Genomic DNA, 17,277 nt, shown 5'->3' with positions numbered 1-17,277 from the left:
AGTAGTACCATTGTTACACAACCATTCACAAAAAAACAACTTAAAAGTACATGTCATAAAAACAACAAAGGAACGACTAAGGTAGGACAAACATCATTCAAGTGGACACTAGGAAGGGAACTATTTTAAGGGGGCACTGGGAGGGGGAGGCAGGGATGCGAAGGCAAGGGTTCTGAGAAAAATATCCATTCGAGCATTTGCAGACACTTGTTCATTAAGCAACCACTCTTTCAGGTCATCGACCTGTTTCCCGAGATCTGCATACATTTGTGCCTTATGCACTGCTAAAACCAGGTGCCTCCTGGGCCAGACTAAGTTTCCTTTCAAGAATGGCATTACGTGCCTTCAACCTCCTTATCTCTTCATTTGCAGCATTCTAAACATCAATCAACTAAGAGGTAGTGTAATTGTTGCCAACACCCCCTTTCTTGTCAATACACTCACATTCCTCCAAGGTGGTCTTTGATAAAGTTTGCTTGCGAGTTCCCACTGTTGCTCTTCCTAAGGGGACCTTGAAGAAGTTAAATGCTTTAGTGAGAAGGAAACCATAGGTCAAGCCATGATTGTCGTCCTTGAAGTTTACCACTTTTTTCATATGCTCAATCATAAGACCAGGTAGATTGATGGTGGTGTAAACATCAAGTGCTTCCATAAGAAACAAGTCTGCTTTTGAAGTAAAATAACGCCTTTCTACGCGTGGAAGCAATACCTTATTCACCATCTCAAACAGAAGTTGATACACTGGAAGGAAGGCCTTCTTATGCACTCGTTCCCCCGGTCACACAACATCATCCTTTAGAATGGCACTTCTGAAATTAGAGGAACATGTCCCTTAAATGGTTGAGATCCCTTCAGTAGGCACTCCCAAAATATTTCCTAGCACAACCTCATCCATTACAAAATCTACTCCATTGACCTTCAAGCAAATGTTATCATCTTCCACTGTAAATATATCTGCATAGAAGCTATGCAACTCTTCCTCATACACCTTGGGGCTCTCATTGGTGAACAAATATGTCCACTTTTGAAACTCACAGATGTTAACCAGTTGCCTCATCCCTGATATGTCAAGAATGTCAGGTGCAAAAGTTCTGCACCATAACACTCTCTGCTTTCTAAGGTTTTCTCTGCCTTCATCCTTTGACACACTCACTTTGGCCTTCTTGGAGGAACCAGGTTCCTCGTTGTCACCAACCTTCCACTTCACATACTTTCTCACATTTTTCTTCTTCTTTGTAGACTTCTCAGATGATTTTTCACCAAACTTCTCTCTCTCAACATTTTTCACTTCCATAGTTTTCATAGATGGCTCTCTCTTGGGTTTTGGAATCACACGTTACTTAGAGGATTTACGAATTAAGGAAGCAGGTTCCTCATTCACCTCTTCGTCGTCAACATCAACAACAAGCGTTGGAGGAACCTCCTCCTTATTTATTAGTTTTCCCCTTTCACCAACCTCCTCCTTTTCTTCTATTCTTTGTTTTTCTTCGGAAAAACTTCAAGGGTTTCCTTCTTTTGCAGCTTGGTAGTGGGTCTTTTAAGAGTGGGATCTTTGGAAACTGCCCTTCCACTTCTAGTAGCAATGAAGCTTGCCACAGTCACATTGTCAAAGTCTTCCTCACTATTTTCATTTTCCTCTTTAGATAGAGATTGCATCTCAGGAATGATAAAGTTCAACGACTCAGCATCAAAATGAGGGGAAGTAGCAGGATCCGTACTGACCTGGGGCTCTTTTGAAGAGAAAGTTGTTTCATCCCAAGTAGGAGCAGAGTTCTCTTCTTGGGCTAAGGGATCACGTCCCTCTGTTGTTTCCCCAGTAGTACTAACTGGTGCCAAATTTTTAAAGGGCACCAATTCCCCACCCTCATATTTATGACTATCACCTTCCCCCTGAGACCTAATGGTCTCACTATCACACTCATAACCACCAATCAAACCTCCCTCTACAACAATCAGTAACATGTTCTTAATGGCTTCTTTCTCATTTACCCCCAAAATAGAATCAGAAGATGCCGGAGGAACATTACATGTAAGAGTGGCAACATTCAAATCAAAACTTGGAGCAGGCACTACTTAACCTTTAGTACTACGAGCCACATCTTGTTGGGCTTCAGAACTTTCCTCAACTTTCTAACTAGAAAATTATTGTCCCTCATCTTTGTCTACTGTTTCTCCTTCTACCATTTTTTCCGGCGAGGTAGAAGGAGAGGTTGCAGCAATAGATCTTTTGGGGTTCTGAGTATTACGACTATGGGGAGAACTAGAACTCGATAGGTGGTTGTTGGTTTGGTATGGGGTTTTGACTGGGTGACGGAGGGGACTCAGACTCTCGCTCCAGTGCTTCGTGAGATGAAGACACATTGGGGATGACACATGAAACATTTGAAACTTCTCGATTTTGAGACATAGTGGAGATTGGAAGTAAGGACACAAGAAGAAGAGAAATTTCTTTGAGAAAGAAAAGTGAATTTTTGGTTTTGATGTGGAAAGTTGGGGAAGAGATGTCTTTTGGGGTTATTTAGAGGAGATGAGGGACCAGTTACAAACGAGTATGAATTACTGGGTAGATGGGTCGGTTTGTAACGAGTGTGACGTTTTTGTTCTAAAGAGATAAGAGAGAAAGAAGGACGGAACTACTTAATGATGTGGCACTTTTATAGCCGTTAAAAATGTGCATGAGAGTATAAAGGAACTACTAACCTGAGTCAAGGGAACCAAGTTCCCTGACTTAGTTTTGTAAATTTGAGCCTCATCCTTTTACCAAGATGCAACGTTATTGGCTTCTTGTTTTCTCTGTAGTTTCTATGCGTGTTTACCTGTAACAGTATAGAAATGAGTTAAAACTTTCCAAAAAATACTTTTTAGCAGTTTTACCTGTTCATTCTTTCATAGCCAATTATTGAGGGACCTGGTGCTCAGTTTGATTTTATCAACCTCAATGCCAATCGATTCTTTTTAAAGTGCTCTCTGCTTAGTGCTTTGGTGAAGATATCTGCTACTTGGTCCTCCATTTTACAGAACTTCATGCAGATAAGACCTTTTTCAACATTGTCTCTAAGAAAATGATGTCGCACATCAATGTGCTTTGTTCTCTTATGCAGAACGGTGTTCTTTGACATGTTGAGAGCACTCGTGTTATCACATAGTAATGTCACACAATCAGAAATTACACCAAAATCCTCCAGATGTTGCTTGATCCATAGCAGTTGAGCACAACAAGAGGCAGCTGCCACATACTCAACTTCTATAGTTGAAAGATCCACTAAGTTTTGTTTTTTTGTTCCCCATGAAATCAAACACGGCCTCAGAAAATGTGCCATGCGAGATGTGCTCTTTCTATCCACCAGATAACCAGCATAATCAACATCAGCTACCCAATTAAGTCGAAATTGTCTCCTGAAGGATAGTAGAGAACCAAGTCCTGCGTTCCTTTGAGTTATCTTAGAATCCTCTTGGCAACTTTTAGATGAGATTCTTTTGGATTGGTTTGGAATCTAGCACATAATCCCACACTGAATATTATATCTAGTTTACTAGCTGTGAGATACAAGAGTGAACCAATGATACCTCCATACATGGTTTCGTTCATAGGAGAACCAGGTTCATCCATGTCCAGCCGAGTAGCAGTGGCAATAGGAGTATCAATGGTATTTGAACTTTCCATCTTAAGATCTCTTTAATGTACTTCTACTGACTTATCATCGTTCCCTTAGAGGCTTGCTTAACTTGCAACCCTAAGAAAAAATTCAATTCCCCCATCATGCTCAGTTCAAACTCGCTTCCCATAAGCTTTGCAAATTCCTCACACAGGAAATCATTTGTTGCACCAAAGATGATGTCGTCAACATAGACTTGCACAATGAGCAGGTTACTCCCTCGTTTTTAGAAATAGGGTGTTGTCGATTTTTCTTCTTATAAAGCCATTTTCAAGAAGGAACTTGGACAACCTTTCATACCATGCATGATGGGCCTGCTTCAGTCCATATAATGCCTTGTCAAGTTTGAATACATGTTCAGGATGCTTATGACACTCAAAACCAGGTCATTGTTTGAAGAAGACTTCTTCCTATAAATATCCATTCAGAAATGCACTTTTGACATCTATTTGGAATAATTTGAATTCCATATGAGAAGCAAAGACAGTGAGGATTCTGATGGCTTCCATTCGAGCAACTGAGGCAAAAGTCTCATCATAGTCGATCCCTTCTTCTTGATTGTAGCCTTGCACTACTAACCTGGCCTTGTCCCTTGTTGTATTCCCAAATTCATCAAGCTTGTTTCTAAATATCCACCTAGTTCCTTTAATAGTTCTGTCCGGGGGTCGAGGAACTTGGTGCTATATGTTTTTCCTCTCACATTAATGGAGTTCATCATGCATAGCAGTAATCCAGTCAGCATCCTTCAATGCTTCTTTGATATTTTTGGGTTCAATTTGAGAAAGAAAAGCTGAGAAGGCAAGTGAACTTCTTGACTTTGATCTAGTTCGAATCTCTAAGTCAAGAGGAGTGATCACATTTTGGAAAGGGTGTAAACTTTTGTTCTTCCAGTTAGACACCTGAATCTCATTTTGAGAAGACCTAAGAATGAGATCCATTGTTGGCATTAATGAAGGAGTGAGTGCCACTTCTCAGTTCAGCATCAGGGGTTCCTTGCACGGCATCAACAATTTTGTTCTCTGCTTCAGTTGTTGTGATAGAGGAACCAGGTTCCTCTAAAACTGTTGGAGATTCTGCTGTATCTTCTTCATAGAGTTCCTTGACTTGACTCATCAGGTCATCCTTTCTATTTTCCATATCAATGACTTCTCCAGGCACCTTTGATTGCTCTCCATCTTGATCAACCTTATCATGTAGATCTTTCCCACATGAGTAGTGTGATTCATCAAAGATCACATATATGCTTTCTTCAACACATTGAGTCCTTTTGTTATAGACCTTGTATGCTTTGCTTTGTGATGAATAACCAAGAAAGATTCTTTTATCACTCTTGGCATCAAATTTTTCTTACGCTTCCTTGCCATTATTAAGAACAAAACATTTGCAGCCAAAGGTTCTTAAGTGAGTTAGCTTGGGTTTCCTCCCATTCAGCAATTCATATGTGGTCTTGTTCAAGAGAAACCTGATCATGCACCTGTTCACTAAATAGCACGCAGTGTTGACTGCCTCCGCCCAAAAACCTTTTGAAACACTACTATCAATTAGCATAGTTCTTGTTATGTCTTCAAGAGTCTTATTTTTCCTCTCAACAATGCCATTTTTGTGGGGTGTTCTGGGAGCTGAAAAATTATGACTTATACCATTTTCAGTACAGAATTCGTCAAATTTTGCATTGTCGAACTCTATGCTATGATCAAATCTTATACTCACAACATTATGGCTCATTTTCACTTGAATATACTCAAAGGCTATTAACACTGGAAAATTTCACCCTTGGTTATGAGGAACAAGGTCCATGTGAATCTAGAGTAGTCATCTACTATGACGAAAATGTACTTATTTCCTCCTCTACTTGGCACCCTCATAGGTCCACACAGATCCATATGGAGGAGATCAAGTGGCCTTGAGGTGCTTACTTCCTTTTTGGGCTTGAAGGAGGACCTCACTTGCTTTCCTCTTACGCAAGAATCACATAGCTTGTGATCTTTGAATCTTGACTTAGGCAGACCATGTACCAGGTCCTTCTTGACCAACTTGTTCAGCAATGAAAAGCTTGCATGTCCAAATCTTCTGTGCCACGGCTCAACATCATTAATAGCATCAAGCATGTAAGATCCCCATTGTTCAAAGACTCAAAATCAGCAACATAGATATTTTTGAATCTTTTTGCTAACAGAACCACTTCACCAGTTGCAAGATTTGTAACAGTGCAAGTCTTTGACAAGAATTCCACTTTGTTTCCTTTGTCGCAAATTTGAGAGACACTCAGTAGGCTATATTTCAAACCATTCACATAGTACACATTTTTAATTGAATGAGTGAGTGTCTTTCTAACTCTTCCTACGCCTAGAACGTATCCCTTTTTTCCATATCCAAAGGACACACTCCCACCTTGCAGGGTTTTGAGTGAAAGAAAATCATCGGTGCTTCCAGTTATATGCTTAGAGCAGCCACTATCCATATACTATCTTTGTCTGCTTCCTTTCACTGCTCCCTACATAAGGAAATCAAGGATTAGACTTAGGAACCCAAACAATTTTGGTCCCCTTGTAGTGAGGAAAATGGTGAATTAAACTTCTTCTTGTCCAAGCATGCATCATACATTTTTTATTAAAGGGACCACGTACTTTAGTAGTAGTTACTTTTTCAACAAAAACTTTGTTTCTCTATTGGGACTGAAATCTAGCTTTACAGGTTTCTTTAAAGTGCATGGTGTTACCACAGTGAGTGCAAAGCCAATTATCAGGGATAGTAACATACTTGCTATGTGGGTTGTAGGGAGTCTCTTCCTTTTGGAACCCGATTCTCTGCCTATTTACCCCAATGTTTTTGTACATGGCAATGATTGCATCAGAGGACCAGGTCTACTTTAGAGATTTTTCTAAGTCATTTTTAACTCTGCCTAAATCTTTCTCAAGTTGTCTGTTTCTTTCAAGTTCGGCACACAGACTAGATTTCACCATTTTGAGCTCATTTTCAAGCTTAAGGTGTGCCTTACTTGCAACTTCTTTTTCCTTTTGGGTGTTCACAAAACTATTTTTCCTTTTTAATTCCTCAATTGTTTCTTTTAGATCCACGACTACTACTAACAGGTCATCTCTCTCATACTCTACATTTTTAATTTTCTCAGTTAGAGCATCCTTTTCTTTCTTTAAATCCTTAATGGTTTCTTTTAAATCGACCACTACGACTACTAGATCATCTCTCTCATGTTCTACCTCTCCCAGCTCTATAGTTAACACCTTTTTGTCATTGATGAGATTATGATAAACATCAATTAGAACATTTGCCGAGGATATAAGCTTCTTTTGAGAGTAAGACTTCAAATTTCTTTGAACGTCCAGAAAGTTTACCTCATCGCCATCATCATCTTCATCCTTATCAGATTTTGCCATCAGGGCAAAGATAGAGTCATATTCAACTGCTTCTCTTTCAATGGCCATCACTGAGGTGTCACCTTGTTCATCATATCCTTCAGATTCACTAAAGGAATCTCCCTATGCAGCAAGATCTTGTTTCACAATATTATCAGCGGCATTTTTTGTCTTGAATCTTCTGTCAGGAACCAGGTTCCTTTTGGCTGTTTTGTATGTATTATGCTTGTATTGATCTTGCTTGTGCAGAGAATAATCTTTGATGAAATGTCCTGACTTCCCACACTTATAATACAAGTCATAGCCTTTTGGTCTACTGGAGCTACCTCTTTTTGGAATGCCTTCATTTCTGTGCACTATTTTCTGAAATCTTTTTGTCAGATAAGCCATGTCAGCATCCTCGCCACTTGAGTCATTATTTTCAACTTTGAGGACCAGGTTCTTCTCATTTTTGGGTTTTCTTATTTCATAGTCCTTCATTTTCTTCATTTCATAGGTCTTGAGATTTACGATGAGTTCATCAATAGTCAGCTTTTGCAGATCCTTTGACTCCGTGATGGCATTGACTTTTCTTTCCCAGGAACCAGGTAAAATACTAAGTATTTTCCTAAAAAATTTGTTCCTTGGAATGATCTCTCCTAGGGAGTGAAACTCATTGATCATGGAGGTGAATCGAGTGTGCATGTCTTGAATGGACTCATCATCCTTTATCTTGAAGAGTTCATACTTAGTGGTGAGCATGTTGATCTTTGACTGCTTGACTTGAGTTGTTCTTTCGTATGCTGTTTGGAGAGCTTCCTAGATCTCCTTGGTAGACTGACAGGCAGAAATCCTATTATATTCGTCTGGTCCAATACCACAGACGAGGATCTTTTTTGCTCAGAAGTTCTTCTCTATAGCTTTGCGGTCAGCATCGTTGTACTTCTTCCTTGTCTTTGGAACTGTCACTGCTAGCTCACCAATGGTCTTCATGGGGACGAAGGGTCCATCGCAGATAATATCCTAGAGCTCTGAATCTTCAGCCATGATAAAATCATGTATCCTTGTCTTCCACCATCCGTTGTATTGTCCATTGAATCTTGGTGGTCTATAGGTTGATTGACCTTCTTCAAAGTTTGGTAGAGCAACCATGAGGATCCTTTCTAGGTGTTAGTTTGATAGAAAGAACCCACTCTAATACTAATTGATAGAAACTTAGGGTCCACCAAATTGTATAGAGAACCTTGTTCTCTATCAGTTTCACAGAAACACACACATAACGATAAGTAAATGATACAGCAGAGTCTTACGTGAAAAACTCCCAACTCACGGGATTAAAAATCACGACCTACACTAGTAGAATTTCAATTTCACTAACTAAGCAGACTTTAGATTACAAACTCTTGCAATCTAGGAATTAACCTCTTAATGTCTCACCTACTTGTAATAACTCTATTACAAGCCTCTCTGTAATAAATCTATTACAAAGCTCACACTTTGACTAACTCTAGCCAAAACACAAACACAAGGTTTATGGTTTTACGAATAATTTCCTACATAATGCTTCTAGCTAGGCTGAGTAGGAATTACAAATAAATCACTCTAACAAAGGTACAACAAAACTAAGTACATATGGTAACACATTGCTGGAGACTGGTCCTTCGTTCTGTTATTGCTTTGTTCTTGAAGTCGCTCAAAGATGGAAGCATACTTGAGAGAAATCTTGATAATTTCGAATAGTTCAAGTGTGTATTTTCCCTTGCTTCAAGTTGGTAAGACACAAGTGAGGTAACTTGGATGATGTAATCAATTTAACCGGTACAAGGCATGCTCTAAAGTGATTGCTACACTGTTTTGCACTGTTGCGTGTATGCAGAGAAACAATGCAGCGACTTTATAGTTGCGAAGAGTTGACTTGTACTGTCAGCAAGGGAATTGATGTCCATTTGTTCCCTCTTCCGTTTTTTTGACTCGAGTTGTTGGAACTTGTGCCGGACTTGATACTAGTTGTTCTTGAACACTTTGGGAATATGTAATAGATTCCCGATCTGATTCTAATCATAAAGTTTTTTAGATCATCATCAAAATACAAAAAGGCACATAACTTATCAAGATTGATTATATTTATAAACCTTTCATCTGCGTTTGGAATCCGTAATGCGGAGGAAGTGAAAACGGATTATATATCCTCTGTCCTTTTTCTGCTTTCTCTAACGCAGAATTGAAGTTGTGTCGATTAACTATGAGTAATATATTTTGTATGTTTGATTAAATTAGTATCAAAGGCGGTGTACGGAAACAAACCAATTATTGTTTCTTGAATGGATCTATTTTTTTACTATTTATTTTTGGACATGAACTCAGCCTAACACACCAGCCAAAAGATAAATTAAATGGTAACAGCACTCCAGCTTTGATAAATAAGCTATTTGTAGAAAAGGACTGTCTTGCCGTCTATCTGGATTAGAAAGGAAATTTTCGCAGTAAATTTTTTATACTGCGTTAGAGTTCAATATCTTTAAAAAAAAATCGTGGAGCTTGACTGCTCCAGGAAAAAAATCATAAAGTTCGAAATTTTGTTAGTTCATTTTCATATAGGTATCACTCATGAAATTACTCTATATATTATTTTCACCGTCCGACCTATGAAATCCCCCATTATAATTTTCTTTATACATTTCGGAGGGAATTAATTTCTCAGATACATCCAAAATTTTACCCATTATATTGTCACGTATCACTATAAAATTATCTAATTATGATTGCATTTGTACATTTATTCGGTATGTAGAAGCTTTTGATGGTGCAACAAAAAGAAGAATAAGTGACTTAAATAGATGGGGTTTGGGAGATTCTAGGTTAGCTAACGAACTAAGAGGTAACTTTTTAAAATTTTGCTGATGATAGAGGTAAATTTGACCGAATAATATAACGATATTGTTAAATATAGACAATATTCGAAAGTAAAAGGATAAATTTAAACCTTTTCCCTTGTCTATTTCTCCTCCCCTCCACCTTTTTTTTTTTGGTAAATCCTTTAGCATGTGCTTTCATCAAAGCTAAGTTCAATTAGTGGTAAAAAATCTTTAAGATTATATTATTCTAGTTAAAACTTAAAAATTCAAATGTACAAGTTATTTGACCGAAAATTATCAGATTCATGCACCATATCATATTAACAGGTTTTCCTCCTATGCCATTCATGAAAATTATTTAGTTTCAATCTACCTCGTATAATTTCATTGACAACAACGTAACCCCTTCAAAAAGCAGAAACTACAAGTTCTCGTACTTCTTTCCCATAAGTTGCACAAATGAACACTTTTTTCTTTCTCTAATTCCTTGCTTCTCCATATCACTTGAGATTGGTACAGAATTAATACGATCGAATTACACTGGCACAATTTTATTTAATTTCTTCTCCTTTTATTACAAGAGCAAAAAACACCAGATAATGAATATAACAATAAGTGTACTTAAGCTTTTCAAAATTTGAACGAACAATCATGCATGATAACTTTATTTGAGAAGGAATTTCTTCATCCAAAGGGCAGAACGCTTGGGGTATCTTTGTAGGTTATTTTTGTAATCTATGAAATTGATGCCGAACCTCTGCGTGTATCCTGAGCCCCATTCAAAGTTGTCGAAAAATGACCATGCAAAGAAACCCTTAACATTCACTCCGTCCCTGAAAAAGGAAAACAAAAATTTATACTATCATTCTGCCAAATTTGAAAGGAAAAACTTCATTAGCCCCACAAAAAGGAAAAAAGGAAAAGCTTAAAGGTTTACTTTTTTCATGTTTTTGCTTTAAGCATTTGACGGATATTCAAAATCCAGTGGCCTGACTTATTTGACTTCGTGTGAAGTAGGTCAACTAAGGAAATAAAATGTTGCGTATCAAAAGATTCTCCTATATTAAGGTTCGCAGTGTAATCTCTTATTAAGGCTTCCTAACTTAAGGGTCCAGCCATCCATCATCGTCGGTGGTAAAGGTTTAAATATACAAATTAAAATCCTATATTATACTACTCCATGTGATATGAACAAAATGAAGGATGACTCACTTAAAAGCCCTATAAAGAGCCTTAATATGGCGTTGGTAGAAATCAACCCTCTGAGCATCATTGACACCATTTGCAACTTCATTAATATCAGACTCACCCATTCCTGATGACAATGTCAAACGAGTTTCAAATTAGGATGAAAATCAGAGACGTTATTCAGTGATAAATACTAAAGTCATGATCACAATATATATATATATATATATATATATATATATATATATATAAGTTCAATAAATATTTTTGCTTACCACACTCTGTGATGTAAACAGTTGGATTCTTGTAATAATTCTTTGTGTAAACGAGAAGCTTTTGAAGTCCCATTGGAGCAACAAAGAAAATACTGACACTAGTCTGCAGACATTAAAAATTATCTAAATTGTGAAAGAGAACGTGGAAAAAAAAATTCTTAAAAAAGTCAGCCTTTTTATTATTCTAAATTGCCTTTTTATGATAGTTCAAATTAATACTATCATAATTTCCTACCCAAAATTAACATTTCTACTTTCTGATTGTCAAGTATTTATTAGTCATTACTTATAGCAAGATTTTGGAAATACACCATTAGTTGAGAGATGGTATAAGCTGAAGTGTCAATTGAGTGAGAAAACTTACTGGATCACCAATCAACCGTCCATTTCGTGAAGCTACAAAAACATAAAATATTTTTTTAAAAAAAAAGATCAAAACGGCTAAATTGTGAAAAATTATAAGATCAATTTTGCAGGTAGACAAAAGAATACAAAAAAGAAAGGATAAAAGTATGCTTTAATTTTGAGAGTTGAATGTATAATTCCAAAAGCTTACTTGTTTGATTGACTTGATTATCAGTTAGGGAGCTGAATATTCACAGTATTTAGTGGCGTAGAAAGAGGAGCTGCAAAATTTGAAGTGTAATAATTCATTCCTAGGAAATCAAAGGAGTCTTTCACCAATTTAGATTCTTTTGGGGTGAATTTTGGTAGTCGCTTTCCAACCAGTTTCCTCATGCTTCTTGGATAATCTCCATAAGTCAATGGGTGCAAAAACCTGTCACCATAATATTAATATATTTCTCATTATTATTTTCATAAACTATATATGTTTTAAATTAAGTATATTAATTAATTTTGTCTTACCATCCAAGCATAAAATCAAGAGCTCTTTTAGATGCTCTCTTATCGTCTGGTTTGTTGGAGAATGGCTCGAACCAATGTGACACTAATACAATTCCTATTTCACCTTTTTGAGTAGGCTGTAGTTGCATGACAATCAAAGATATGACTTATTATCCAAAAGTATAATGGTAGAAATTCAAATATTCAAAAAGTAAAATGGAAAAAATAGTATGACTTATTTTTAGTAGTACGTTCAAGGATAAATTAATATTAAAACTGGCCTTGTATTTTTCTCTGTATAGCTTGGCAGCAGCTCCATGAGCAAGAAGCATATTGTGTCCTACTATATAAGGCTCAGTAGCAGAGTTACCGGCGGAGCAGTTATTGTTTCTCCACGCTGAACACCGGCCAGGCGCCAAAGAACCGCCATCGTAACCCATTGTTGAATAAATCCATGGCTCGTTCATGGTTGCCCAGAGCTTAATTCTATCTCCAAAATATTTGAAACAAATGTCCACAAAATCTCGGTAATCGTCTCTGTCAGTAATTACTAATTAGAGGCGGATCCAGAATTTAATAAACTTGATGGATCGATCTTTTCAAGTGAACTTATTGCTGTTTGAAATTAATTATAGGTTTAAAACATATTATCTTTAATTAATCAAGTACATATATAGTCATATAAAATGGGCCTTCATATATATATATATATATATATATATATATATATATATATATATATATATATATATATATATATATATCCAGAAACATATATAGGCACAGAAATTAGAGTACGACTTGAAGTAGACTTACACGATCTTAGGGCTTAGAAAGCCAAGGTATTCATCTTCAAGTGCTTGAGGGAGATCCCAATGGAAAAGTGTCACAAGAGGTTTAATACCTAAAATTGTAATTTAAAGTTAGTTTTAACCATTAGTTTTAAGTTTTTGCTTGTGTATGTGTTGTGTCTTTGCATCATTGCATGTGGGGAAAAAAAGGAGATCGATCTAGAGAGATAATTAAGTAATTACCAAGAGCTACTATCTCATTGATGAGATTGTTGTAGTGGTCAATACCAGCTTGATTTACTCCTTTACTTAACTTCCCCTCTGAAAAATTAATTAAAATATGCATAACATCATCAAAACAATTAATGGTGTCACGTAAATGCGAGTTTTGATATTTCTTTTAGAATTATAATGGGATGGGAAAATAATCAAACTATATATTAAGGTTTAATCAGTGCATTGATTATTTTCTAAAATTATTTTAGGTCACAGATTTATACTATTTATTTTACATTTTAGACAGGTCAAACATAATAAAAGGGATGATTAAATCAACAAGAAAATTATTAAATCATTTTACGTGGTAAAATTCTTGTCCATGCGATTGAAAACCTGAAAGCGTCTAATCCTTCGAATTTTGCTAGCTTGATGTCCTCCTGCATTCGAGAGGCAGTACTATTAAAACAATAGCGATCTTTACTTTTGTTATCATTAAGACAAAATAAGCAAAAATATTTTTTTCATCTGATTTTCGTTTAACCAAACCAATTATTAATACCTTGTAACGATGATAAAAGTCCAGAGCTATGTCTCCATTGCTGCCGTCCAATATTTTTTCTGCATAGAGTTCACAAATATTACTACAATCCAATACTTGACTATAATTTCTTTTTCTCTCATAGCTAAGACAAACAAAAAGCATATCCAAAAAGATAATATATTTTAAAGTTTTATGTTCATCTTCAAATGATTAAACAGGTCTCTTGGTTTAAATGATTAGTACTAATTTATGAATTTCCAAGCAAATTTTGTGAGGAGTTGCAAGTAAAGGAAGTTCTAGAATGTTGATATAATATTTTCAGGTTGAACTTTCGGGAAACAGAGGATAGGACAAGGGCTGCTTGATATATATATATACACGTATTTATTAATAATACTTTGTTCCTCCAGGGACAAAAGTATAAACAAATTTGAACACAAATGAAGCACGCCATTTGAGTGATTAAGTTAATTATATATAAATTAAGATTTATGGATCTTATGCAGTACCCTTAAGAAAATACTACCTATTGGCAGTATTAAAACTCGTTTGAAAAAACTGATTTTAATAAATTATACGTTATGTAACGTATTATAAGCATCAAATTGTTTTTGGTCAATGATTATTGATTAATCTATTTCGGGATTTAAATATCAGTAGATGTGGGGTTTACTTCAAACTCATGTGTTTACTTCACATGCTCACTCTTTACTCAATTAATGCTCATGTATGAAGTTCACTCATTAATTATCTCTCAAACAAGTATCACTTATTCTATTTCTTACGGTCAATGTTATTTGATTTTTAGCCTTGTTTTATCTGATCTAAAAAAAATTCAAAAATCAAGAAAGTATTAACTATTCTTTTTCAAAGTTACGCTTGGCAATTAAAGATTTAATGAAATTCTAAAAAGTTTTGGAATGAGATAAAGATTAATTTAGTCAATAATGTGCTTAATTAATGTTCCAAAATAATTTTTTTAATATGTCTGCGAAAGGGCTAAAAAGTCAATTAAAATGGACCGGAGAAAGTACTATCTTCTATCCTTTCTTTTTTTTTTTTTGCGTATTTTAAGGTTTTGGCACATCAATTAAGAAATATAGTTAACTACATTAATTAGAAAAGAATTTGATTAAATTATCCTTTACTCCCCCGTCTCAAATTATCAGTCATGAAAAATAAAGAAATGGATGGTAGAACAAAAAAAAAAGATGTTAAATTAATGAGGGATAATTTGAAACATATAATTTTTTGGTAAGGATATTTTATCTTGAAAAAATAATTTTATACTTTTGCTTTTCGGAAGCTAGAATTTATATCTTCTTCCCAAAAGCAGAAAAATTGCGTTTGTTGGTGCTCAAAAGTAATTCTGTATATTGGCCAAATACCTGAAAATTGCAAAAGAAGAAAAAAAAATTAGCCTCCTAGAAATTAATTTGGCCAAACAGGCTCTTACTCTAGTATTATGTCCCAGCTCATTGCAACTCTAATACCCTATTATTTACTCTAGGTTACTAACCAATGCTTATGATATTGGGTTATCTAGAATTAGCTATTAAATAACCTGATTGTATAAATACTAGTCAAAATATTAGTGCATAAAATTAACTTAACCTCTACAAAAAATGGTCCCCCGAGAAGAATTAATCACCATATATCATAGTAAGGCGTAGCATGCATGGAAAGGATTTGAGTAATTTCTAGAATGCTGGGCCATTTTCCAGTTTTGACCTCCTAAATCTATGGTTTAAAAGGATTGTACTTAATGCTGGAAATTAAAATTGATTAAAGTCAACTCTGTGGTTAGTCCAGAAAATCAAAAATTTAATAAGTAATTGAGAATTAAGTTAGATAGGCATTATTATACTAAGTGAAAATACATTAAAATTAATGAGAGAGCGTTTTGAAGAGGAGGAGAGACCAGGATGAGTGTGGGTGAAAGTATCCCAAATACTTGGTCCTTTGCCATCTTCATTCCATGCACCTTCATACTGTAAACAACAAAATAATTAATAAACTCTTTATTAGTTTCTACATAATATATATATATGTTAAAAACAAATTAATGTAAGCAAAAAACACAAAGAAATTGATATTACTTTACTACTACTAATTTATTAGGTGGAAAACATATATATAATTACCTGATAGGTAGAAGTGGAAGCTCCAAAAAGAAAATCAGATGGAAAAATGGTACGATTAAATGGAATAGAAATATTTTGGCTTGGCACTTTTGCAGCCACAGAAAGGTCAGTCCTAGCCAAGAAGAAGAGGCTAATTAGCAAGAAAGAACCTTGAAAAGCCATAGCCACAGTAACTACCTGTGCTTGTGCTGAGTTTTTCTGCCCTCTTTATATAGAATTTAATTGGAGGTTAAGAATAATAAATAACAGATATATATATACATATATATATATATATATATATATATATATTTCTTTTTCTCTTTTCAATTTTCGCAATGGGTTGACTTAGTTGGGGGTGTGGAGATATTGATTAAAGCAAATGTATACTATCTCGTATTTTCTTGTAGATTATCAAGGATATTATCGTATTAATAACTTGCTATGCTATGGGACGCGTTCTTTTGCTATAGTACAATCACAAAATTAATTATGGATAGATGTATTTGTCAATTATTCAAGCTTTACTCACGTGTCCCCAAGTAGTGCTTGAGAAGTTCTGACTATCTCTATAAGAAATTAAAATAAGATAAAAGGATCATATTGGATTCTCAAAAAGTTCTATATTTCCTCCGAAATTAATGGTTAATCATCTAGTATTCGACGTGTAATGTTTACTAGAGAGGGAAACGCTTTATACAAGAGTTTTTTCTATTTTCAAAACTCTAACCGGAAACCTCTTTTAAGGGTAGAATAATTTTAGCAAATACTACAGCTGATAAATGACGTTAGACAACTTAATTATTTATTGCATGGTGGCCATTTTAAACTTACAAGTACAACACTTCTGCTAAATAAATTTTGCCCAATGATATTCAACTGCCAATGGATTAAACTACCTCATATATTTAGAAATAAACTAAATAAAGAAATTTAAAACTATACATCTATGCAAAGAACTAGTGAAGAGCACGGAGGTATATAGGAGATTAACATATTACAATGAAATTAAAAATAATCCGGTTTTTCTTTAATAACAATGTTTCTTTATGTTGACAAGAACATTATATTTTATTAGATTTATTTCGATTTGAATTAATTTTGAATCTGCATTATCCCATAACAATGTGCTAAGAATCAAGTTTGATCATTGAATATTTGTCTTTTCTTAAGTAACTGTGTAACACAAGCCTGCACGATGTATCTATTTTATTAGACCTAATTTGTTTTGTTTAAAGACTTTGTTTATTCATTCTTCTCTTGATAGAGAAGCTGCTGGCTTAAATTAAAATATTCTTGAACTCTGGTTTGTATCATCTGTGATCAAATCACAATAATATTAGTCAAATGCTTGTATACTAATTGTACAGTTGGAATTTGCAATTATTGCTTTTTTTGTCTTCTCCATTTTTATTTTATTAATCCTATCG

General features: G+C 35.1%; 2 protein-coding genes and 1 pseudogene across 2 annotated transcripts; all 3 read right to left on the bottom strand.

The window, feature by feature from the left end:
* Positions 1-5,694: 5,694 nt before the first annotated feature.
* On the bottom strand, positions 5,695-6,117 carry LOC138878135 (uncharacterized). The gene has a single exon (XM_070157796.1). It carries the CDS (start codon positions 6,115-6,117, stop codon positions 5,695-5,697), a length of 423 nt encoding a protein of 140 aa, XP_070013897.1.
* A 403-nt stretch (positions 6,118-6,520) lies between these two features.
* On the bottom strand, positions 6,521-7,099 carry LOC138878134 (uncharacterized). Its single transcript, XM_070157795.1, has one exon. It carries the CDS (start codon positions 7,097-7,099, stop codon positions 6,521-6,523), a length of 579 nt encoding a protein of 192 aa, XP_070013896.1.
* Positions 7,100-10,253: 3,154 nt separating this feature from the next.
* On the bottom strand, positions 10,254-16,043 carry LOC104227841 (furcatin hydrolase-like; annotated as a pseudogene).
* Positions 16,044-17,277: the final 1,234 nt, after the last annotated feature.

This window comes from Nicotiana sylvestris, chromosome 9 (genome assembly GCF_000393655.2).
Source record: "Nicotiana sylvestris chromosome 9, ASM39365v2, whole genome shotgun sequence".
In the NCBI taxonomy this organism is placed as follows: Eukaryota; Viridiplantae; Streptophyta; class Magnoliopsida; order Solanales; family Solanaceae; genus Nicotiana; species Nicotiana sylvestris.
The sequence above is the reverse complement of the archived record's forward strand: the minus strand, read 5'-3'. Positions and strand labels throughout refer to the sequence as shown.